Raw genomic sequence first — 24,221 nt, forward strand, 5'->3', positions numbered from 1 at the left:
TGCTGGAACAAGAGAAGGATTCACCCCCCTCCACTGTCCCACAGCTTCATGCTCACGAGATTCAGCTCCGGGGAGACCCGTAATTATCTATTTCCAGCATCTTCAGCAGACCGTGAGGACACAGCAGCGCAGGATTCAGTGATTCATCAGTGACCTTCAGGCACCATGGATGTCCTGTTAAGGGGGACTAAGTCTACAGAGGCTGGTAGCTGGTCTGCTGTGACTTTTCAATTCTGCTTTACATTGCCTTAATTTGCTTTAAAAGTGGAATATGATGTTACCATAAAAAAGGGATATGATACCTATCCCTTCGTTATAGTGGAATAGTTGAGAGTAGCAGAATAAAAGGTAACAATAGCAAAGTAAATTGTAATATTTTGCAATATTTTCAGCCCAGATTGTTTTCTAAAGACACAAATCATCTTCCTCCTGAGCTCTTCTTCCTCCCAACAGCCAGTGGTGCTGGGAGGCAGCACTGGTGCACACTGGTGGGATCGCGCTCAGCGCCTGCTGCTGTTTCGCAGCTCAGTCCTCTGCAGCCCAGCATCTCCTCAGCTGGGAAACCACAGTCTGAGACAAGCATCTTGCTGTGGAAAGAGTTCGGCATGGCTCCCACTCTAACAGCTAAAGTCAAAACACAGCAGAGCTTGAAGAACATATTTCCATATAAAACACACTTTGGCTGCAAGCAGCCGCTGTGGCTACACTGGGAATGGCTTTTATTTGAAACATACTTATCGACATTTGCCTCCCCTCCCAGGGGACACCATGCAGACAACTACAGTCCTGTGTCCTCCTTGGTCCTTTACACTCCTGACACGAACTGATGGGCTGGGGGTACCCTCTGCCCACAGGGGCCCAAAACTGCCCCAGGGACCCCAGTGCTCTTGGTACCCTTGACACACGAGTGCAGCTGCTCCTGGTGACCACCGATGCCCAAGATCCTCCCAGTTCACCTTCTCAAGACCTTCAGCAGTGCCTGGAGCAAAAGTTACATCTTTTAATGTCTTCATCTTGCCAGTCCATTCCCATCGATGACGCTAGTGTGAGACCTGTCACCCCGAGGCCTCCCAAGCTGCTCTGCTACCGTGTGTCTGAGCGGTATCTCAGTCGCTGATGGTCATCATAAAAGATCATCCATTTTTCAACACGGATGGCAAGTTTTCAACCAAATGCTGACCTTAGTTTAGGATTTCTCTTCCTTAGCTTTGGGATTTTACCAGCAGAGGGCAGGCCGGGATTGCACTGCAAGTGGAAAAACGCAAAAGTGCGGGAGGGAGAGCATTTCGCCCAGGGCAAGCAACGGCAGGACTGAGATAAGGAACATTTTTCATGCAGAGGAATTTGGGAGAGCAGCACTCGCTCGCTGCTAGAGCACCTGCTGCATAGCAAATCTCCCACAACCTGGAAGTGCCCTTGTCCCCTCCAAGTAGCAGGCAAAAGCTCGTTCATCAGGACCCTGTTTTATTCAAGCCTTGCTGCTGTTGGAGCTGGAGCGGTGTTTAACACCGCTGTATGCCACCGAGCAACCCCAGCCGGACTGCGCCGAACGCAGCCCACGCGTTCCCATAGGCCTCTTCATTATGATTTTCGCCTGAAGAACAAGGATGAAGAGAGTGTGCGGAGAGTCCAGGGATTTCCCCTACAGGGGTAGATCAAAAGTTGCCAGGATGTGTTAGCGGAGACATTCAGGCTAAAGAAAACCCTGGGAAAAAAAATGAAGCTCCAGTCCCGGGCTACTGCTCTAATCACCATGTTGCTGTGGGTAGAAAACCCCACGGGCCTGAACCGATGCCCTCCCACCCGCTCCGGCTCCTGTTTGATCAGCAGAGATCAGGAAGTGGTTTTTTTTTCACTGTCTCTGTTTTGTTTTACCACTGTAGCCCGCGGGGCTGGTTTGTATGCCTGCCTCCCACAGAGGGTAATTTGGTTCCTCTCTCTGGCTGAGGCCACACCAGAGCACTGAGCTCCCACCACCGCCTCCAGCCGGGTCGGGGCAGCCCAGGCACCAGCGGGATGACCCGTCATCAATAGCCCTATTATTGCTCTTGAAGTCTCTCTCTGCTTCCAGACGGATGCTGCATTACTCCATCACAGCTGCAGTTGCTCCCTTCCAGCAATTCCCAACACGGCACTTAAGGCAGGGATTTATGGGCGGTTTTGAAAGGCGTTTTGGAGCGAGAAGGAGTTATGGGAAAGGAAGTTGAATTCCCACCATTCCCCAGAAAATTCTCCCAGCATCTTTCACGAGAAGGATCATTTACTGGTCCTTTCCTCAAAACAGAGACAAGCTCTCAGCTGTGGCTCTTTGTTTAGTCCAAAGCACTTCCCGACAGCAAGATGCAGCAGGGGTTATTCTGGTCCTGCTTGCAAAGGGTCAGGAGACCAAGGCGAGCCCTTGGCGTCTGGCTGCAAGGCTCTGCTGGACCTGATTTGTTCCCTGACATTTTTGTGGATGCTGGTAGCTAAATGAAATTATTTGTTCTCAAGCCACGGATTATTGCCAGTCTCAGGGCAAGCACTGCTGACTATCCGGCTGATTTTGACTCACATAGTGGCTTGCAAAGTAAAAAGTCATGGGAGCAGAGTTACCAAGAGCAGCAGCTATAAAACGACCAGGAGGGATGTTACCTTACAAGCTACATCTCACCTTTTTTGAAGCTTTTCAGGAACAAAAGCTCACCTGCTGCAAAACTAAGAGTCATCCAATCAGGCTGGATTAGCAGAATAGATTCACATCAACACTACATTTCACAACCAGGACAGGGGTTTGAAAGACTTTATTTGACACCTTTGCTGGATGTCACAGCTCGTGAATCTAACAGCTCTGCACAGTGTAAAGTGTGGCTGGGCTATTTGCTGTGAGCTCTAGTGTGCCGACCAGCCGCAGGAACAACTGGGGTCCGTGGGGACATCCTCTGACTTTATTAAAAGGGAATATGTTGTTCCTGGCTGATTCTGGCACTTCAGGACAAGGGTGAAGAGAAGTAGTGGAAGCATTTCTGTGTGTTAAGTGTGACGACTTTCATCAAAACAACTGGGAGGGACTCACTTTCAAAACAATAGCAGATACATACATTGACATGCACATGGCAGGTACGATCTGTAGGACCACAAACACCAGCTCATCCACACAGTCTAACCGGCTGTGCGTTTGACCTGAGGCATGGGGAGAGGCTCTCCCATTCAAGAGAGATCTTCTCCCTCTTTTTTACCTTTGTTTGCACTGATCTTTCCCTGCTTTTCTCTCTTTTCATGTCACAGTGGTGTAGAGGTGGGCAAGACTCCTTGGGGTGGGCATGCAACTAGGTCCAGGCTATTCTGCACGTGTATCCCAGCAAGTCAAGGCACAGATGCAGGGAGCAAGGGCTGTTCAGACGAGGAGGAGCACTGGGAGACCCTGCCCTGGCCACCATGGGATTTAGAGACGTGGCACAGGAGCAGGGTGGCTTGAGAGCTTCAAGCTTCTGTTCCTTTCTGCCCAAAGAAGAGAGGAGGGGAGGACAGCTGGAGGAGCAGAAGCATATCTGCTGCGTCAGTTATCTAGGGGCATGCAGGCCAAGTCAGAAAAAGCTCTCAGTAATCAGGACAAGTGCAGACCCAGAGCTTGCCGAGGTCTGCTGTGAAACCTTAGTGGGTTTTGGTCCCGGCCCAGGGAGAGGGATGAGCAATGTGAGACCAAAACATGGTGCTGAAGAAAGAAAACAGAGACATTTGGGAGGAGAGGGTGAGGGATGCAGAGCTAAGAGAGAATGAAGGAGGCACTTCAAATGCAAGCTGGTCTGACCCATTCCCCCCCTTTGCAGTCACAGCTGTTCAGCAGGGGATGGAGGAGAGATGGCTCCGGCAGGGAGACTGGCAGAGGGAAATGCCTTTTCTTCTCGCTTTGGCCGTCAGAGCCTTCCCCTCCGTGACAGACGTCCCTTTGAAATCCCCTGTCTTGCCTCATCTCACCTCTTCACACCTCAGTGTGGAGCAAGGGCTGCAGAAGCCTCCCTCCACCCAGGCAGCCTGGCCAGCTGCTCCTGCACGGTTTGTGCAGGGACCCAGCACAGGCCCTGCGGACACGGCGGTATTTCAGCTCGGCTGTGGGAACGAGCTCTGTTAAGCTGTTGCCTCACTCCACCTTAAGGGCACGTAAGTGGGAAAAGCTGGTAATGCAGCAAGGAAAGCATGGGGATTAGCAGGCAGCCAGTTCGCTAAGGGAGCTGGGGGGGGCCCTAGCCACCTTGCCGGGTGCCAGCAGTGCTGGGGAGGGGGCTGAGCTGAGTCTGTCCCACCACACCAAAATTAGGTGCTGCAGCTGGGGGACACATCACAGGGAATCAGCATGAGCAAGTCTCTGGCAGCTCTTGAGTCCCCAAGGAAATAAGACAGTATTTCAAGGCTGGCTGTTTTCCAAAGGAGAGCAACACTGGGCTCTGCAGAGGGATTTGCTGGAGAAGGAACAGGGTTGAGATCTGCGTGTGCCCCCTCCCTCGTATCCGGAAGGATCTGGAGTACAGCCGCGTGCAGACAAGTGCATCGAATTGGATGTGATTTACGTTTGCAGGCATCATGAGGGAGAGGACGTGTGATGGTGAGGCAAAGAAAGCGGTGTGAGGAGGGAGGGAAGAGTAAAGAGAATTTTCTTTATGGATCCTTGGCTTCTGCAAAGCAGGAAAGATGCCTTTTCAGCTGAGTTTGTTCTTAGGCCTGTGGGCAATGAGTGCTGAAGAATTCCTGTCTCCGAAGGGGAGGGGAAGGTCAGAAAGCCCCGATTTCAGTAGCCCAGGAGCGGCAGATCCTGGATGTCCCAACCCTGATCCCGGGTCCCTGCGCGGCTGCGCCCAAGGCAGGAGGCGCTGTGTAAGCCGGTGGAATGGGGATGCCGGCAGAGGCTGGTGAGAAGAGGAACGTCGCTATTTGGCTGCTCTTGGATGAGCCCTCTCTCAATATGCCCGCTGGTGACGGCATCCTAGGCACGGCTGCTATGGCCGTGGATGAGCCCGCGCCTCGGGCCCTGCGGCTGGAAGAGGCCATCCTGCTGGCCAGGAAGCTTCGGCGGGATGGCAGCATGTCGCTGGGGACACGGCGAAGCGGGGCTGGCCTCACAGCGGGGCTTGGGTAAGCCAAGGAAGATGCAGTCAAAACAACTGGAGCGGGAGCAGCCTCCCTCCTGGGGATTTGCACGGGGCCAGCAGCACTGTGGAGGAAGGACCACGGCCACGTCTGGATGGGCAGGAGAGAAGTGGCCACAGGCGAAGGCTCCATTTCTGCCACATAATTATTCAGGTGGGAGAGGAGTCGCAGACGGATAGGGTCGGCAGTGTTTTGGCCCTCGAGGATGCCCAGGTACCTGACAACTTCAGTGAGACATTCGCGGAAGCCGATACTCCTGTAATCCACGGCCAGAGCTCGAGCATCTAAGAAACCTGCAGGGAGAGGACACGGGTGACAGTAAGTCCATGCAGAGCCCAGGAATGTGCTTTGATTTCACTACCCTCTCTAATGCACTGTGTATTTCACTTGAGGCACTTTGCTGCCGTGTGATATTACTGAAGCAGATAGCCAAGTGGGTGTCCGAAAGGACTGGACGTTTGCGTGCATGAGAATAGCATCTGCGGTTATCTCATCGGGATAAAACTGCCAGGGTCATGAAGCCTCTTACTCCAGCATGTGAGATGAGTAAGAGGTTTCATTAACTGTGCTCGGGAAGGAAAAATTTTTTCCTATTGCACTCTATCAGTTTTTGCTGCTGGAGACATGACTGTGGGCTAGGTGGGCACTGGGTCCCTCATTGCAAATGGACCATCCCTGGTCTTGCAGAACAGCGGGACACTGTGTCTCCTCGATCCACAGCACCATTTTTCCCTGCCTGGGTCCCAATCTTTATACTTGACTTAAACAGATATCCGGCTGAAGGACACAGGACAGTGGCAGAACCAAAACCACTGGACCAAGAAAGCTCAAAGCCACAGAAATCAACAAGCTAAAATGCAACCAATGGCTGATTTTTAGGCTTCTGCTCCCTACTTGCAGCTTCATGAGACGATAAGCAATAAAGCAGAGAATGTCACAGCACAGTGAAGCGCTGGACCACTTTGCTTGACAGGGTCTCTCGTGACAATACAGCCCTTTGTTGCAGTGCAGTCAAACTGAATATCTAAACAAATGTTCCAGACCAAGTTACAGCTCTGAACCAAAGCCTGGATGCCAGCAATGTCCCTAGCAAGCCAAAAATGGGTGGTAAGCAAGCCAGAGGCTTCTTTACTGGAGCTGTGATCTCCATCCTGTTAACTGGAACAGGACAGAGGGTCTGTACTGAGGTCTCAGTACAAATAAGACCTTTGTTGAATTTTGCACAGGGCTCCCTCTCTCTTCTTATAACAACCAAGAGACACAAAAAAAAGAACAGAAAGGGAAAAAAGCCTTGTTTATTTGCAGAGTCCCCATGCAGAATTCAGCCTCTGCAGGAAATGTATCCCAGGGAGGAGGTAAAGAGTTTAATATCGTTTTTCTGGAAGCAGGCTTCATTTCTGAGCAGGACTAAGCACGTCTCTGGCTGGACAGCTTTTAGCGGGGTGCCGTCCCTGCAGGTCTGTGGGACTTGCCATCCCACATACCCCAGTCTGCCAAATGGATGCATGGGATGCTGACCCATATGAAAAACAACAGGGCAGGAAATGTCCATCTGCCCTCCCTCAAAAAATATTTCCCTTGGGAAGCAGGCAGGGCAGCATTCGTTTTGGCGCTGGCTGGTGTTAGCAAAGCACACCAGCATCAAGGTATTGCTTGCTGCTGAGGCTGATGGGGAATTTTCCTTCCAGGTTTTCACCTTCACCTCACCCGTATGCTTCTAAAAACAGTTCTTACCTGTTCCTCCAGTGGCGTGAAGCATTTTTAAGTGATCTACTGTCATTTGTAGAATTTCTGCCTTCTCCAGCTTGGAAGACCCCTGTATGTTGGGAGCAGGAAAAAAGAGCAATTCATCATTTTTTCGTCTAGGGTTTTGTGCCTCTCAGGGGCTGTGTTATGCCCAATGACCTCCTTCCTGAAACCCTCCTGAAGCACAGGAGGGCTCAGATTGGAGCAGGGCATCCAGCCAGAGCATTGGCTCTGGTTTTTACATCAAGTGAGTAGAAAAAGGAGCTCCTTTCCCAAGATGCCCTGATGCAAATTGAAAATCCCCATTTCTGTGCATCTTCATATCTGCAAAACACTTTCTGGACTGAATTTATCCTCCCTAGGGCTCCTGAATATTTGTTAATATTGTTTTACCACCCAGTTTCACCACCTACTTACTCCCTGAAGTGATGATGATAAGAAAGACATAGCATTGCTCCAGACTTTCTCATTCTGAAACACAGCCTGCATGGGAGGATGGGTGGAAATCATGGACACACACACCTGCTTCTCAAAGGCGGTGGGCACCAGGCGCCGCAGTTCAGAGAGGCTGCTGTTGATACGGTCACGGCGCCGCTTCTCAATGATCTGTGGGAGATTTCCAAGTGGAGAGAAGAAACCATGGTCATTTACAGCCACAGCTCGTGGGTCTAAAGCCCTCATTAACAGCTATGGCAGGTTGAGAGAGGTGCTTTGAACATGGCCATGTAAGTAAATGTTTTGGGTGCAAAAGCTGAGCAAAGAAACATTAACTGACTGGTGTGATAACCCCAGGTGAAATTGCTCTCCTCTACCCCTATCCCCACCCCTTTCTGCCAGATTTGAGGCCAAACCTCTGCAAAAAATCTCCAATTGGCTGTGGGGAGAGCTCTGCAGGAGATGGAGCAGGGAACAGTATAAAGTCAATTTTGCACTGCGTCCCCAGAGTAAGGATGTGCCAACAGCACCCCACTGCACACAGGGGATGTCACGGGGAGCCCTGGCACACAGCTGGAACCAGCCAAACCCCCCAGGGAGACACAGCACAGCCACTCCCATACATAATGCCAACACCCCCAACATAAATGAGACTCACCCCTCTCCTCTTCTTCCTGGCTTGTATCTGAGATGTCGTAGTGGGAGACACAGACCTGGAAACATGGCTGGAAAGGAAGAAGAGGGAATAATTTCTTGCACTAGCTGGAGAGAAACTTCCGTTGCACATATGCTTTACACACGTTTGCCATCTGCAATTCCCCCCCCCCCCCAATAACATCTTCTGTGGTTCCCATCTCATTTTTACCCACAACACAGAGCTCAGGAATTGGGGATGGGGAACCAAGCAGAGACTCAAATCCCACTCTCTCCCCTCCGAGAGTTTCCCACCAGCCTGGGACAGATTTCTGCACCAAACTGTCCATCCGCTACCAGGCACACGTCTCCTTCAATCTCAGCCCATGCTGGTATCTCCACAGGGCTGGAAAAGCAGTGATCCGAGCTCTGGAGTCATGGCCTTTTTTTTCTCCATGTGTGAACCTCCCGGCTCTCGTGTCTGAGCCTGCCCTGTCTGCAGGGCTTTGCATCTCAGCGCTGCGATAGCACGAACGTGTATCTGAGCTCCCACCCAGGGCGGCAGCAAAGGGCTGGTTGCTCCTCAGGGTGAGGCTAACGGCAGCGTTGATGTGGTTTCTGAGGGCTTCCTGCAGAGTCGCTTCACAAACCACAATTTTTGGGGTGGGCCATGATATTCTGAATGCATGGATACCCCTGAACCAGACAAAGAGGGGCCAGGACGTGGGCAGGGGGAACACCCGGCAGGAGGTGACAGAGCAGAGACTGTGCCTGCTGGCCGACAGCCCCAAGGACCAGCTCTGCTCGAGGGACAAGGGACACGGGGGGACAGGCTATGGAGAACGGCCCCACAAACCATCCAGTGCCTGGTGGGCGTGGGTGAGGCTAAAACCACCAAAGGTCAGCACTAGACATGCACAGGGAGGCAAAGTTCAATCCTTAGGTCCCCACGGAGGTGAAGTCTCCATAATGATGGATAACCAGGCGTGGGAAACTTCTTGGAGCAAAACCCCTCAGCTTGGAGGGGAGGCCGGCCAGGCGACCTTCCACCTCCCCCAAGCAGGGTTTCTCCCTCTGGAAGTGGGACTGGCTCAGGGCTGTTTCTGCGCCTTACGAAACTCAGTGCAGGGATGTTAACACGCAGGCGAGACGGCAGTCTGCAATCCTGGCCAGCACAGCGCTCCGGAGGGACTCAGAGACCGCGTAAGACATACAAATCTGGAAAGGGGCATTTGGGTTCACCCCGTCAAATCAAAATATTTTTCAGTTTGACGAAGCATTTTAATAGCAGTCTATTAAAGATGTTTCTGCAGAGACAGTACTGTCTGCACAGCAAGCCAAAAACTAGACCAAACTCAGCCCATTAAAATTACATTTTGTTAGGCCCAAGTGAGGTGCTTTTAGAAGTGGTTTTACACAATCAGACGAAATAACACGTTCTACTACTGACTGCTCCGCTCATCTCCATACAGGTACCCTATTTGAATGTCTGCTGGGTGGGCTTTCTCTGGGCATAGGTGCTGGCTGGCTTCACAAGTACGAACATGCATTGCTGGTATACATAAATGCACATACGGTGAGCACGTATGGTGTGAAAATGGGCTCTGCGCGGACGCTGGGGTGTTATATGTGCAGGGGGCAGGTACTGAATTTGCCTAGCAGCACAGGAATGCGGAGTACGCACTCAAGGAGTCTATAACAGTGAATTTTGAAACTCTTTGCAGAGCTGTCCAAACGCGTTGCTCTTTGTGAACTACAGTTCCAGATGTGGATATAAAGACATAGCTCACTGCAAAATATGTTTAAAAAATGTGTTTGACTGATTTGAATCACATAAAAGATACCGTAACTATATTCTGTGATGATTAAAACTTCTGCATTGCTCTGTGCTCTACTTTATCATTTACAGCATAACTTTGGCTGTTCATTCAAAGCAAAAAGCAAAAAAACCATCCCAAAACCAACCAGTATCTTGCACTTTTGCAGTGACCCCGGAGTCTAAACCTGCTACACGCACTGAACCAAGCCTCACACCCGGAGTGATTCATCCCCACTCTACAGGGAAACTGGTTTGCCCAAACCACTCAACCGATGGGTAATGGGCTGGGAACCCCAGCCAGACTGCCTGGCTGCCTCCCTCTGCCCTAATCGTTCTACCTCACTCCCCACCAGGAAGTGTTTCATTTTGCTCAATCCGCCAGCATCCCATGCAGGACCATATTACTTGGGATGTAAACTGTCAGGGCAGGAACAGCTCTTTTGGCCATGTGTTTGTGTGACACGAGCAACAATATACTTATATACAAATACCACCAGTTCACAGTAATGTCTGGTTCTACAACTGGCTTGAGAAGACATATTAGCAGCACCAGAGAGAGATCAAAAATTCATTGTTACTGTTTATTGAAATAAAACATTATGACAATTCCTCTATTTCATCCATTGGGGTACTATAGACTCAGTGTGCTGCACTGATGTAAAGAAGTGGGATATATTTCATGTGCAGCAGGAAAGTAGGTTAAATACTGATGCACTTGGAAACCGCGTAAGGGGTGAGTGAATTTGTGCAGGACATTACGTGTTGGACATGCCCAACTCTACTGTGACCATATCAGTGAGAAGCAGACTCATTAATTTAGTCCCATGAGAACAAGAGCTTGGCACCAGACAGGGCGACTTCTCTGCTCAGGATACCAAGCGGCAAAAGGGAATGAACTCATCTGGGGCCTCGCTGGATGCAGAGGGAGGGGGACACTTGGCTACTGAAACGAGAGTTCAAAAGCAGCTGATTTTCGGATGAGAACAAATAACAGAGCCCTTCCTTCATCCCCAGCACTATCTGCACGCTCAGAGTCCGGGCATGCCCGCGAATGGCTGACACAGCATGGGAACCCGGGCTGCGAGCGGTGGCTGGGGATGCCCTCTGCCAGCAGAGCCACGGCCCAGGGGAGCGCTGCGAAGCCTGAGGACATTGCCTGGGGAACCACGCAGAGGTCCTGTCCTCAGTATTTACTCACTATTTCACCAAGCAGCAAAGCCCCAGAGCCGAAACTGCAGCTCAGCAGTGATGGGATGGAGCCTGCGAACTGCGATACTGAAAGTGCACGCTTAAAGCAGGGCACCCTTTGCTGGCCAGACTGCACGGGCTCCCTCTTTAATAAAGATCAAAGCCCCAGCTGGTGCATTAGAAATGCATCAGCAGAGCAGAAGCGTTTCTCATGCAAAACCTCCTCGTTTCTTCCACTTTCCCCGGGAGCCCTTGGATCGCTGGGACTGCAGCGGCATCTGGGAAGCTGATGGGTGCCTTTGCTCTGGGGGTGACACGACTGCCCCGTCTCGGGGTGCAGATACCTGCGAGCAACCGGGCTCCCGCTAACGAAGATCAGAGCTGCCCTTCTCTGGCAGAGAAGGCAATTGCTCTGGCTTGAATAAGGCATTTTCTTGAATGCAATCAGCTCGTAACACAGCTTTCATACTTGTATCGCGACTTGGGTTTCCTCGCCGGGTCAGTCCTAACGCCAGCATCAATCCACGCGTGCACGCTGGAGTGACCCAGCCTGCCCCCCGCCCGTCCTTACCCAGGGCAGGACCGGCCCAGCCCGAAGGGGTTAAGCGAGGTGCCAGCCGACTCCCGGCGAGTCCGTGGCTGAGCCCGGTCCCCTCCCGCACCGTGCCCCGGCAAGCGCCGAACTCGGGCCGCCCCGAGGAGCTCGCACGGAGCCGCTGCAAGCTCCGGGGCAAGAACAAGCGCCGTGCCCGGTCCCGGGGAACTCCCTCTCCAGCCCGGGTTCCCCCGCAGGCTGCCGAGCTGCCCTGCAGCAGAGACCCCAAAACCCGACTTCGTCCCACCTCCCCGAGCCCCGGGAAGGAGCTGCCGCCGGCGGCGCGTCCTCACCTGTACTCCTCCTCCCGGCCCACGTCGATGGTGCCGTCGGACTCCGTGTCGGACGAGCTCTCCTCGCACAACCGCTTCATCCTCGCAGGAGGCACCCGGGCGGCCGCGTCCCCGCGGGGCTTTAGGGGGGTGAAGCCGGTGGACTCGGCGAGGCTGCCCCACGCGTGGCCCCGGAGGCCACCGCCGTCCTTCCCCGCCGTCCTCGGGGAAGTGCCGTCCCTCCCCGGGCTGCGCGGAGGAGCTGGCCCCAGTGCCTCGCACGGCTCCTCCCCTGCCCGCACTCTGCCTTTCACACCCCCGGCTTCTCCCTCGCTCTCCTCCCAGCACGTCCCCAACCTCCCTGGTTAATGGGTTAATGAGACATCTCCCGGGAGTGACGGATTACGCGGCCGCGCCGGCGCTCCCAGGTTCCCAGGCCCCCCCCCCCTCCGCCTCCTCTACCCCCTCCGCCTCCTCCCGCTCGCTGGTCGAAATCCCAAGTCTTCCTGTAAAAGGAACAGTCTGTGTGAACCGTCTCATGTCCCCCCCCCTCCTGCCCACGGCCCCCCTTCCACCCGCTGCACATTGGCCTCAGCCCCAGTTTAAAGGGACCAGTGACCTCACTGGCAACAGAAAACCGTGGGAAAGAGATGGGACTGATAAAGCCTTGAGTTGTTTCAGGGAAAAATCAACATCCAGCCCCACACGCACACACATGTCTGCCCGGCTCTGCGCGGCGCAGGCACTTTTGGAGACTTATGATTCAGATGGAAACCAGCTTATTCGAAGCACGGTGCTGTTTGAGGATGCCGCTCAAAGGGCCCTCGCCTGGGATTAATCAGCGGCCACGGCCGAGGGCCGGGACGGCAGCGGTGGCACCGTGCTCGGAGGCATCGGGATGGGTTTGGCACCCCGGCACCGTGCTGCGGTGGTCCCGTCGGGAGCTCGGCCCCCTGCCACGCTCCCACAGCCTTGGAGCGTCTTCAAGTTGCCAGCTCATGGCACTGCCAGGGCATTTGAGACCTACCCTGTAAAACAAACCAACCAAAGCCCAACTTTAGGTTTTATGACACTAGCATGAATTGCTGTTTTCTTGTCTCATTCTGTAATGCTGGAAACTTTGACCTGCAGCCCGGTATCTAGAGAGCATCTTGCTTTCCCTGAGCTTGCGGGAAGGAGGTAGGAGTCTGTTTTTCAGAGCCCTGCGCTGCTAAAATCCCCCAAGGCAGCAAAAAACGTGTGTGTGTGGGAGAGAGAGAGAGAGGGGAGGAGGGAGAGCGCTGAAGAGGAGGTTCGCAGTACAAAAATAATGCCTTTTATTTTGAAAAAAATTATCAGCTCTGAGATCTGGCAACACGTGGGTTTCCCAAAGCCTTTTGCAAAGACCGTGGCGGCGATAACAGCCCGTCGCCGCTCAGGCCAGCCAAGCCACCCCGCCACCCGTCTCCCATGCGAGGAGGTGCCCGGACACGTGGTCGGGTGCTCCCTATCTGCCTCAGCCATCTCTGCCAGCTCACCCACACTGCACCCGCCAACCCCGAGACATCTGCAATCCCCCAGCACCTTGCAAGCGGCTCCCGTAAAAGCCAAATGCCAGCTACCGCCTGCCCTTCACCCACGCCTGCCCCAGCCCAGCACACAGAGGCAGAGCGAGGCACAGCCCCCATGACCATTTTTTGAGACTGAACCTCATCATCCTCCCTCCCGAACTAAAACAACAGAGACCTGAACCAGCCAACCTGCATTGGAGTGGAAAGCTGATGTCTCAGAAGTGTTTGTAAACCCCCCAAAATGAGAATAAAACGTTTGCCTTAGGTTATAGCACTTTGTTTCTACAATTTTGATGTTTTGTTTTAATTTTCACTATAAAAAGTGGTCAAGAAACCGAGCTGTTATTGGCTTACATTTCAAAATGAAAAGTTACTTTGAACCAGAAGAATTAGAAATGTGTTATTTTAGCAATTTTGAGACCCACTTCTCCTCCCTTTCCAGAGTGATTTCAGTTAAAAACATACATCTCCAAACTAAACTTCCCATAAACATGTGTTTTTGAGAGATTAATACTCTTTCCACTGATAAAATCATTTAAATGGGATCCAGAGATTGGTTATTTCAAGCTCTTGCTCATATCACAATGAGCCTGAACCAAGCGGAGCCCAGACCTGCCACGGAGGAACACTTTTCTTCTCCATTAGAAAGGAATTCACTGTCCAGACTCCATCTTTTCTGGGCCTTGTCTAAGCATCATTATCTGGGTTCAATTGAAGTGTAATTGGCAACATGTTTTTCTAGGATTACACTTCATTATGAACAGAGCAGGGGCCCCGAAACCCACTTCTCCTGTAATCGGATCCGTTTTCCAGCCTGTGCTCCTGGAGAGTTGTTTATAATCGCCCCCAGCGAGCCCTGGGGGATTGGGAGGGCCATCTGAACCACCCCAGGATTAGCTGCGCAGGGGAGCAGCCGAAGCAGAGACGGTGCTGAGACCCCTCGCAGGTCGGTTCAATGGAGACGACAGGGAAGGATTAAAAGGGTTTAGCTGCGTGCGAGGGAAGCCAGGTTTCAGTAAGCATCGCCCATGTCTCACGGGAGAGAGCGGGCAGACCTACCTCACTGCGGACAAGGGATGATTCTAGGGGAGACGGGGTCTAAGTGCAGCAATGGGATTTTTGCTGCCTACTTGCCTCTCACCGAGTATCCGTGCAAGCTATTCCCACGGTACACTGTCTTGCAATGGCAAAGCCTGGCCCCAAGAGCAGAGCCACAAACAGTGGGTGACCAACATCTGCCTAGAGCTGATCTGCTCTTCCCCAGAGAGCTACGGGCTTTGCCACAGCCAAGTCAGGGAATTATTAGAGGAAATCTCTCCCCAAGCCCTGAATTATCAACCCTGGCCCAGCATTCAGGGCTCTTTCCCCTCCTGCAATGTCTCTAGGAGCTCAGCAAGCACTGCTGCAGTGCCTTTCCCCATCCCTGAGACCCCTGTGAGACCCTCTGGGACTCTGGAGGCTGGTGAAAGCTGTCCCCCACTACGGCTGGCTGTGCCTCTATGTGGTGGGAGCCGTTTCCAGAGGATGGGTGTCACGAGGACGGGGCTAAGCCATCCATCACACCCAGCACTAATTGGCTACCCTGCTTTGGAGGCCAAGGAATAAGTGAGCTGCAAAGATTGATGTCCCTTCTCTGCAGCAGGAAAAACTCTCCGGGCCAGGGCTGAGGGTGGATCCCTGCCAGGGACCTGGGATTGCCCAGGTTTGCCTGTGCCAGCCCGCTCCTGGGGGTGAAGGGCTCCAGGCCAAGGTTCCCTCGGGGGGGGGGGTGACAGTCAGCCCAGCCACCAACCCCCCCTTCAGTGCTGGGACCACAGCCGCTTGCTCCCCTCCCTCCTGCTCAGCTCTGGGAAATGTCCCCGGAGAGCGGCCAGCTGTGAAAAGCTGCAGCAGCTGGAATGTGGGAGGGAGGGCAATGCTTCTGGAAAGCCAGAGGCAGTGAGGAGCAGGACATATCTGTTACCTCCCCGTGAACTGACACCTCCGATTTAACCCCGTGCATGCCTGGAATGCCCTGTCCGCACGTCTTCAGACAACATCACCTTCTAACCTCAGGTCCCACCACTGGCTGCCAGATCCACAGCTGTAATTTCAAAAGCAGAGGCCTCGCAGGGATGCTGGATGGGATTCCTGGCTGCAACACTGTGGACAGGCTGTCTTGTTCTGTGGCTAAGCAGAGGGATTCATCACAGACGGGAGAATCATGCAGGGCTTTCGGGAGGTGATCTGGGATGAAAGCATGTAGGTACGAATACGATATCACCTCCGTGTTTTGTCAGATCTGGAGCGCGGCCAGGAGAGGATTGTTTGCCGTGGCTCTGCTCCAAGCCAGAGGCACTACAATTGTTAACTCCCCCCCACTTCCCCGGCCCACGCAATTCAGAGCCGGCCCAGCCGACTGCTAGGGGCAGGCCAGAGGAGGGAAAAACAACATTTTCCCACAAACCTGTGGCCTCACCCTTCCCCAGGCAGGGACAGGGCAGATCCTGTATCTGCTCGGGGCCTGACTGAAACTCAGTGCTACCCTCACCACCCTGGCACATGCTGTCTGTGTCCTCACGCCTATTGCCCCGCGGCGGGTCTGCGCCCGGCTCTGCCGCCGCGGCCAAGAATGCGGCTCGGCTTTGGACAGCCGTGCAAACCCCGTGGGATGAGGCACCATGAGGCTGCACCTCCCGAGCCCATGGCTGGGACACCTCAGAGGTGCTGCTGTCTCTGCAAGAGCTTCTGCCTCGTAAGACGGTGCTTGTCCCCCTGAGCCCATACCCAGGGCAAGGCTGGGACCTGCAGCCGTGAATGCCAGGCATAAGACTGCTCTGTCACTGCATCCCCAGGTCGGTGGGGCTGGAGGACAGCCAGGGACAGGATTGCCTTCCTGCTCCGGAATCGGCAGTGCATCCCGACAGTTAGCGTCAGACGACGCCAGCGTTTTAGGACTGAACGCCCTTGATATGCCTCAGTTTCCCCACCCATAATGATGCTAATGCACTGGGCACTCACTTTACAGAGAAGCAGCAATGAGTGGTAATTAATATTGCACCAGCCCTGCTGACAGCTGGGGTTACTGGCTCATCCAGAAGCCCAAACCGAGGTCAGGGCTCCCCTGTGGCTACACAGAGAGGGCCCAGAAACTTACTGTCGGTGGACACAGGTCTGCTCCTCTCTCACGTTTCAGACCTGGAGAGCGCAATGCGGACAAGGCGAGCTGCAGCAGTACAGGATGGTCTCCATGAACGCTGCAGCCCTCCACGCTGCGGTGGGTTCCTTGGCTCTTGGCTGTCAGGGGCAGGCTGAGCTGACTCGAGGTGCCAGTCCCGCTCCTGTCTCTGGGTGCTGGAAGGACACGGGTGGCCTTAAGGCTGAACCCGTGCTGAAGCAACAAGAGGAGCCGGGATGGGAAAACCCAACCGCTGGTGAAGCGAGGCCCTGGCCTTCCCCTGGGGCCAGTCCCCAGGGCTCCGGGGAACACAATGCCTTTGTTTGCGACTTGGCCTGCACAAGGAGCCCTTCCCTCGCTCAGCCCCAAAACACCAACCCTTCAAAAGGCCTGTTCTCCCCCTCCCCTTCCCCCAGCAATGCTAATGTGCCAGGCCTCTTCTCATGAACCCTGGGAGAGATCAGGCTGGTAGACAGTTTCACCACTTGTTAAATGTGTGTTTAGCGATCTTGTGAGTAGACAAGAACAAATACAAACAAGCCGGGCTGGAGAGCCCCTGCCCCTCCGCCCTGCCTGGAACGCACCAGCCCCAAAGCCTTTCTTCTCTAACCACTTCAAACTTTCATTTCTTCTGAAGCCACAACAAGGCACACTTTGTAAAGCAAATGAGTAAACAGCAACTTTCAGCTTAAAAGGAAAACAAGGGGGAGGGACTGTTTTTAATTACTGGATTTTAAAAAGGGCTTTATTCGGTTAATTGCTTTCTGTTGTAAAATGTTCTTCTGCACACAGCCCTGGTTCTAGCTGCATTGCTGCTGGCCAGATGGCATTGCAGAGGTAATGACAGCATGTTCGTTCACTGCTTGGGTACACAAGTGCCTTTAACATTCACAGACATCCCCCCCACCCCGAGCCCTCCCAGCCTCATGGAAATGACACGAGGCACCAAGTTTTGCTCAGACATGACCAGTGGTTTGGCATGTCCAACTCGCATCACTTCCAAAGGACCGGAGGAAGAGCAATCGGCACGCACCAAAAAGCCTCTGCAGCATTTCAATTTGAGTTCCCAAAAGGGCTAATTGCTGTTGATTGTCTTGGCTGCAGCGTTTTACCTTCCTAGTCTGGGGTAACAACCGATGTTCGTGCGAGGTGCTGTGCTCAGCTCGGTCCTACCCGATGGGGTGCCTGTCTTCTCCAACAGGGGAGAGTGACAGTGCTGCGAAGTCTGGCACGGCAGCCAGCGTGCGTGTAGGCATGTGAACATATACGTGTGCATGTGGCTTGGTGCAGCAATGTGAAACGGATTCCAACTGTATCCCTGATGATCACATCCAGCTTGGAGGATACCCCGAGACCCTGTGGAGATGGAAAGATTAAAAATAGAGAGCCAACTAAGAGGTGTAGTGTACAAAAGGACCTTTAGCAGAAATGCCACCGGCGCAGAGCTGTGAAGATGTCGCTGTGCTGGGGACAGATGGCACGGGGAAGGGACAGGGAGAGGAGGCAGCAGGAGACTCTTCTCCAATTGGATCAGCCTCAGGAGGGGAAGAGTGAGGAAAGGAAATGGAGCAGGAATGGCCTTGGGCTCCCAGCACATGGAGCTGCCAGGGAGCCTCTGAAAGCCCTGTGGCTCCCCACTGCAGCCTGGGCGCTGCAGGGGTTTCCACGAGGCCTCAGTTGAGCGGGTGCCTCATGGGTGGCTCAGAGTCAGCACAAGGAAACATGGAGGCAGGCTTGTAACCAGACAAGGAGCTCACAGGAGTGCGCGTTCTGTTCTCCCTTGCCAGCCCAGAAAATACCGTGAGGGACTGTGCACATGTGTGGGGAAATAGGGACAAGGAGGCTCCCAGTCCGCCTCAATAGGGACGGGGATCATCCCCTGCCCCTCCACACACCGGCCGGTGTCTGCTGGCTCGGTCAAGACAAGCTTCAAGCACAGAGGAGGGGAAGTGCACGTCCAAAGGGCTTCCAAAGCCGCCAACCCTCAGCCACAAGAGGCCCCAGGGTCAGGGATCGTGCAGAGTTCAGGGCAGAGGCTGATCCTGCAGTGATGGGGCTGGCCTGGGGGGAAGCCACTGTGCTGACATCCCCTCCAGCACTGCAAGCTCGTGGCTTTCCCTCCTTGCGTGGCTGCTCCCCGCTTAGTGTCCCCCCCAACCCACGCTGGTGCTTTCCATGCGGCTGCTTTGAACGGGCAGGCAACCTCCTTTCCAAAAACAAACACAGGAGAGAACATCAGCTGCAGTGGAGGAGAGGAGGGGAAGCATCCAGCCTTACCTAGAGGCTCTTCAGATCAACCCTGGCAGCCGGGCCGCACAGGGAGCCTGCCGTGCCCGCGGCAGCAGGCAGCTTTCCTGCCGAGGAGAGCTTTTCCTGCACCCGCCACGGCGGGTGGGTCTGTTCCTGCCAGCAGCCAGCAGCTGGTGATGAATGCTCACTTTCTCTAATTGAATAGCAGGAAGTTAAATCTTGTTTCTTTGCCTTTCAGGCTGTCAGCTGGAACAATTGCCCACCTGTGGCACCACCCCGGGGATATACATAAGGAACAAAACACAATGCTGCCAGAGAAATGGACTGCATTCCCAGAAGATACTGTATGCCATATTGTGCGCCCACACAAGAGAGAGGTATCTGTGCTGTGGTGGGCACGCAGGCAGCCCTGCACGTTTCCAGGCAGACGTGCAGGCAGGGTGGTGTGGGAACGGGTTGCAGGGCGATGGGAGTGAACGCGCAGGGGGCACGCACGGAGCACAGCCATGGCACACAGGGAGGCATGTGCGCGAGCAGACCGCTGCCGCGAGGAGCGGCAAGTGTGTGTGCACGGGCTCGTGCGAGTGTGTACAGCTACGCAAGTACTCCTGGGTGACACATACCACCACGAGATTAAGTGCCAGGCGATTTGCAGCAGCTGGGGTGGCCGGTGCTCCCGTCCGGCACGCTGGATTTGTCCTGCGGCTGCCCTGCATCTCCAGCACCCTGCACAGGCGGGCGCAGAGGCAAGCGTGTGCTGGTGGCTGCCCTGCGTGCTTGCTTGCCTGCTTGCTTTCCCATTTCACCAAGTGCTCTGCCAGACAGGCTGCAAAGCCGAGAGCTCCTTCCTGGAGCTGTGCCTTCTTTCCCTGCCACCCAACATGCTCCCCTGCCACCTCCAGCACTCACATCATCAGTTCACAGCCGGGCCCAGTGCTCCCGCCGGGATGCTCCCAAGGCAGCAGCCATCACAGCTGGGCCGAATCTGACAGTTACGCACAGCTGGAAGAAGCCCAGATGAGGACAAGGCCAGAGGAAGTCCGCTGTGAGCGGCACGGACCCTCTGTGCGTGGCCGGGAGAGGGGGAAATGCGGTTGAGAGGGCAGTGGGAGACACCGACACACACGCACGCACACAGGCCAACATTGTTGCCGCGAGAGGAAATTATTAATTTGCTGGGAATAAAGTCGGCAGCGAGTCAAAAACCCATCCTCCTGAAGCGCCGGAGAAAAGCCTCCCACCCTCCCCCTCGCGCCCTCCCTGCGAGCAGCCCTGTCGCCTTTGTACTGAGAGACAGGCCCGACACAAGGGCGTCTGTCTGGGCACCACATCCCCATGCCGGGATGAAACACGGCCCGGGTTTCGCCCAGACGCCGAGAGCCCTCGCTCCCCCCTCTGCGGGACTTGGGACACCCTGACCTGGCGCTCCCGCCTCCCCAGCCCCGTGGCGGCAGCGGTGGTGGTGGTGGGGGAACGCGGCCATGGCCCCCTCCCAGACAGCCCTTTGTCAGTCACTGTGGTAACAGCCGCGGCGCAAATGCCGCTTCCCTGTTTGTTTTCCCCCTGCCTCTGTCGCGGGGGCGGCCGTGGCCTCCCTCCCTTTGGCTCCCCGAGCGGGAGCTGGGGTATTCAGGGCTCGGCAGCCTGAATGAAGCCAGATCCCTGGACACATTCCTGTGGGTTTTTTTTTTTCTTCCCTTTTTCTCTTTATCCCCCCCCCCCCCCCTTCTCCCTCGCTTGGCACAAGCTAAAGGATTCAAAAGGAAGCCAGGCTTGGCAGACACAGGGGGAGGAGGGAGTGGGGAGATGAAAGAAGGCCTCTCTCCAGCTTTCTCTTCCAGTTCCCACACTCAGCCCAGCGCGGAGAGCTCCTAATGATTCCCAGCCGCACCTGGAGGAGGCCGCCAGGCCGCCGAGGAAGCGGGGGCCTGTTTATACAGCCAGCGGGAAAGGCCCCCATTGCCCCAGCCATGCCGTGCGGGGTGGCCCCACAGCCACCCAGCCTGGTCACCCCGGGTGACAAGGTGCCTAAGATGGCAGCCGTGCCATGGTGCCCGAGATGGCCACCCTGCTGCGGCACCCGAGATGGCGGCCCCACCTCAGCGCCACAGTGCCCAAGATGGCGGCTCTACCTCAGCGCCACACTGGTACCTGTGGACATAGTGCCCCATGCCAGAGCTGGCGCTGAGGAAAACCTCTCCATTTCCAGCTCGGTGGGCTTCAAGCAGCTGCCCTTCCCCACGGAGGACATACGCCATGAGGTGGTGGGTTGGGGACAGCCTCGGGGCTAAGATGGCCACCGGGGTTGTGCCAGGGCGGAGATGCCCGCTCACACGCTCCCCAAACACACGCCTGAAGGGGAAAGACCAACAGGCGGCACCGCGGAAGGCGGCGATGCCGCTTGGAGGACGTTGGCCCACGAAGGAGGCCTGCGAGGGGGACGCCTGCCACCATCGCACCCTCCCGCCGCGCCGCGCAGCCCTTCACGCCCTCTCGTGGCACCCGCTTGGCACCACAACCGTCCCCGGCACCACAACCGTCCCCGGCACCACAACCGTCCCCGTCCCCACGGCTGTGGCAGCAGAAACGAGCCCACCGTTCCCCTCCCACGCTCAGGATGGGCGTGAATTTCCAACACACGCGACTACTTCCACCCGTGCACAAATTCCCGACAGATGCAGCCCAAAAGCAAGCGCTGCGCGGAGCCAGGTTTCCCTCACAGGGCAACTTTTCCCTCATTTATCCTCCCTCTCACAGAATTTCCCAAATAAAGACTCCGCCGGTCCTCCCTCAGGGCTTCGCTGCCTCTGAGCAGCAGCGGTGGTCTGGTTGCGGTGACTGGAACCGTTTCACCGGGGGGACGGTGTCAACGCCGCTGCCTGCAGACGCTAACTTGCAGAGCCCTGAATGGATTTGCTTTATCTCGAGGGGGAAACCGCTGCTCCCTGCTCGCTGCTGACAGCCACGGTGACAAGGACGCAGCCGCAGCACAAGCGCGGGCCAGTTCCAGCTGCTGGGCTGCTCGTGGGTGCTCCTGGCCGGCTGGATGTGAGCACCCACCGAGTAAAGCTTAAAAATTCAGAGCCAGTCCCGGGCTCCCCTTTTTGTCACAGAGAGAAGGGAGAACCACGCGATTTGCCCTAAGACAAAACAAGCAAAAGTCCCACCCTGCGTGCAGGACTGCTGGATGCTATCCCCGAGGATTTTATCTGTATATTTTTTTAAACGCTAATGCCCATCTCCTCTCAAGTCATTCGGTTGGAAAATTTGGCACCGATTGTGCCAAGCTCACAGCAGCGTGGGGCTGGCCATCGCTCCCTGGCGGGTGCAGCCATACTTGCCTGGCATCTGTAGCCCCAGGGCTGCGGACACCCCCTCCTCTTCTCCTCGGTGGGATTATGAGCGCAGTCCTATCCGGCACAGCGCTGCCAGCAAAGCTTTGAAGTGCAGCCCTGGTAACGAAGCTTTCGCTGCAGGAATGGGAAAATGCCAGGACAGAGAGATCTCCGCCTCTGTCGCTCACTGGCCTGGGCAGAACTGAGAAAACTAAGCAGTTTTTAAAAAGGCGAATCTCCAGACGGGGAATGGGACATATTTGTTCTGCGGTTACAAGATCTTTGCCCTCTTGCATTTTGCTCCAGCCCTGTAACCAGAAGGTTATTTCCACCAGCATGGGCAACACACAGAGCTAACCCCACAGCTATCTTAAGGACCAACATCAAGCTGTGGAAACTGCTGGCTTCCAGACAGAGCCGGACAAGCCCCAGTTCTGGGGGAAAGAAGAAGCGGGGTGGAAGGTGGGTCTATTTACCCCACTGACTCTATCTGGCCAGGGGCCAGGCCTTAAACAAAAACCGTCTGGTGCATCATCCAAGGAGCTGGCCCAGCGTGGAGCTGCTTCTTGGCAGAGGGAGATGCCGGCTTCCTCCATCAGCAGGGCAATGAGCAGCTTCACACACGCTCCGTTAAGTCACTGCTTCGTTGGTGGCCTTCCCAGCACGGGATGGCTGAGCCCAGCCACCCCGGGTGCACATGGGGGAACCATTTTAGGCTCCGGTGACAGAGGCATCAGCAAACACTGCTATAAATAGCGGTGTCGAAGGAACGAGATGGTCAGGCTGTTCAAATCCTGGCACGGCCCTGCTAGCGCTGATAGCAAGTGCCCTTTGCTTGTTCTCTTGCCGCCAGGTCCTCTTATCTATTCTTCCAACTCCGAGTGTTTCTGTCAGCCTGTCACCAGGTCCCCTGCCCTGACATTTTAGCCTCCTGGGATGGCTGCAAGTCCCTGCTCACATTTGTTGGCCACTATTCTGCACTCTGGAAAGGACGTAAAACTAAATGCGCTGCAGGGACAAGGTAGAGTCCCTGCCAGTGCAGCCTGGGACCCCTCATGGCCAAGACCACAGGGTTGTTGGGACAGGCCTGTATTTGCATGGCCCCTACACACTGGGACCTGCTGCTGGGCCTGCAGGCATCACTGCAGAGATATGGGGTTTTGCACTTAAGAGCACTCCTGGATTTCTGCTTTTCTTCTCCAAGGAGCTGGAGTCATCCTCCAGACCTGAGGTTACCTCTGGATCATTCTGATCTCTGTTATGGCAATGGGGAAACTGAGGCAGGGAGGCGTCATGACTTACCCTATGTACACGAGGACTAGGAGAGCAGAGTCCACACTCTGCCTGCCCCTCCTGCCATGCAGCTGGTTATCAGGGGTGTCACACCAAGAAACCCCACAAGTTTTTGGGGTTAAATCCTGGATTCATCATGAAAAGCGGTTCCTGCTATTGAAAGGCCGTGATTACCTTGTGAACATCTGTGTTGACAATAGCTGAGTGGCAGCATAATTCTCCATCAGCTCTGCCTCCGCTTTCTCCTCCTCCATGTTCTTTATTTTAAAGCACACTCATTGCAAAGCCCTTCGATGCCTGATGAAGGAAAAAGCTCAGAAAACAGGCAACAGAAACAAAAACTCAGGCTTGCAGCAAACCAACGACAAGACATCACAGACCCAACTATGCAAACCTCCCCCTCCTCTCTCTGCATGGCCTTGGCCTATGTCTCTTCATGACCCGTTGGCTCCTTGGCCCCACTGCCGATGCTGGTCCCCAAGGGAGAGTCAAGGGCTCGGGGCAGTCTTTGCATGAACGTCAGAGGCAGCTCTTGGCTTTGGCATGGACATCCTGACCTCTCAGGACTGGGTGGGCTCACCTGGACTTTCACTGGTGCAACATGGGTCTTATCAGTGCTGGAATTTGAGTTTTCCTCCAGGCATCTGGTGGAAGAACATGGAGAATTGGGGATGGGCGCAGGGAAGGCATTCCAGCAAGCAAGGCTGCACAAGAACACTCTCTGCTGAGGGCCATCCGTCCCTTAAATGAACACCCATAGCAGAGATGCTGCCCTGAGGCCTATGGACATTCCTTGGCTATATTTGGTGACGGATGGAGAATTTGTT

At 54.8% G+C, this 24,221-nt stretch overlaps 1 protein-coding gene across 1 annotated transcript; it reads right to left on the minus strand.

The window, feature by feature from the left end:
* Positions 1-2,766: 2,766 nt before the first annotated feature.
* Positions 2,767-12,208, minus strand: HEYL (hes related family bHLH transcription factor with YRPW motif like). The gene is made up of 5 exons (XM_075047386.1): positions 11,831-12,208; positions 7,961-8,027; positions 7,390-7,473; positions 6,856-6,937; positions 2,767-5,414 (listed from the first exon to the last, which is right to left on the minus strand). Exons 1-5 carry the CDS (start codon positions 11,908-11,910, stop codon positions 4,747-4,749), a joined length of 981 nt encoding a protein of 326 aa, XP_074903487.1. The 5' UTR covers positions 11,911-12,208; the 3' UTR covers positions 2,767-4,746.
* Positions 12,209-24,221: the final 12,013 nt, after the last annotated feature.

This window comes from Buteo buteo, chromosome 16 (genome assembly GCF_964188355.1).
Source record: "Buteo buteo chromosome 16, bButBut1.hap1.1, whole genome shotgun sequence".
Taxonomy (NCBI): domain Eukaryota; kingdom Metazoa; phylum Chordata; class Aves; order Accipitriformes; family Accipitridae; genus Buteo; species Buteo buteo.

Coding starts and splice junctions, on each gene's coding strand:
- HEYL (XM_075047386.1), bottom strand. CDS start 11,910: ATGAAGCGGTTGTGCGAGGAGAGCTCGTCCGACACGGAGTCCGACGGC. Junction 7,474..7,960: donor CCAGGAAGAAGAGGAGAGGG/GTGAGTCTCATT, acceptor AATCTCCCACAG/ATCATTGAGAAGCGGCGCCG. Junction 5,415..6,855: donor TCACGCCACTGGAGGAACAG/GTAAGAACTGTT, acceptor CTCTCCCTGCAG/GTTTCTTAGATGCTCGAGCT.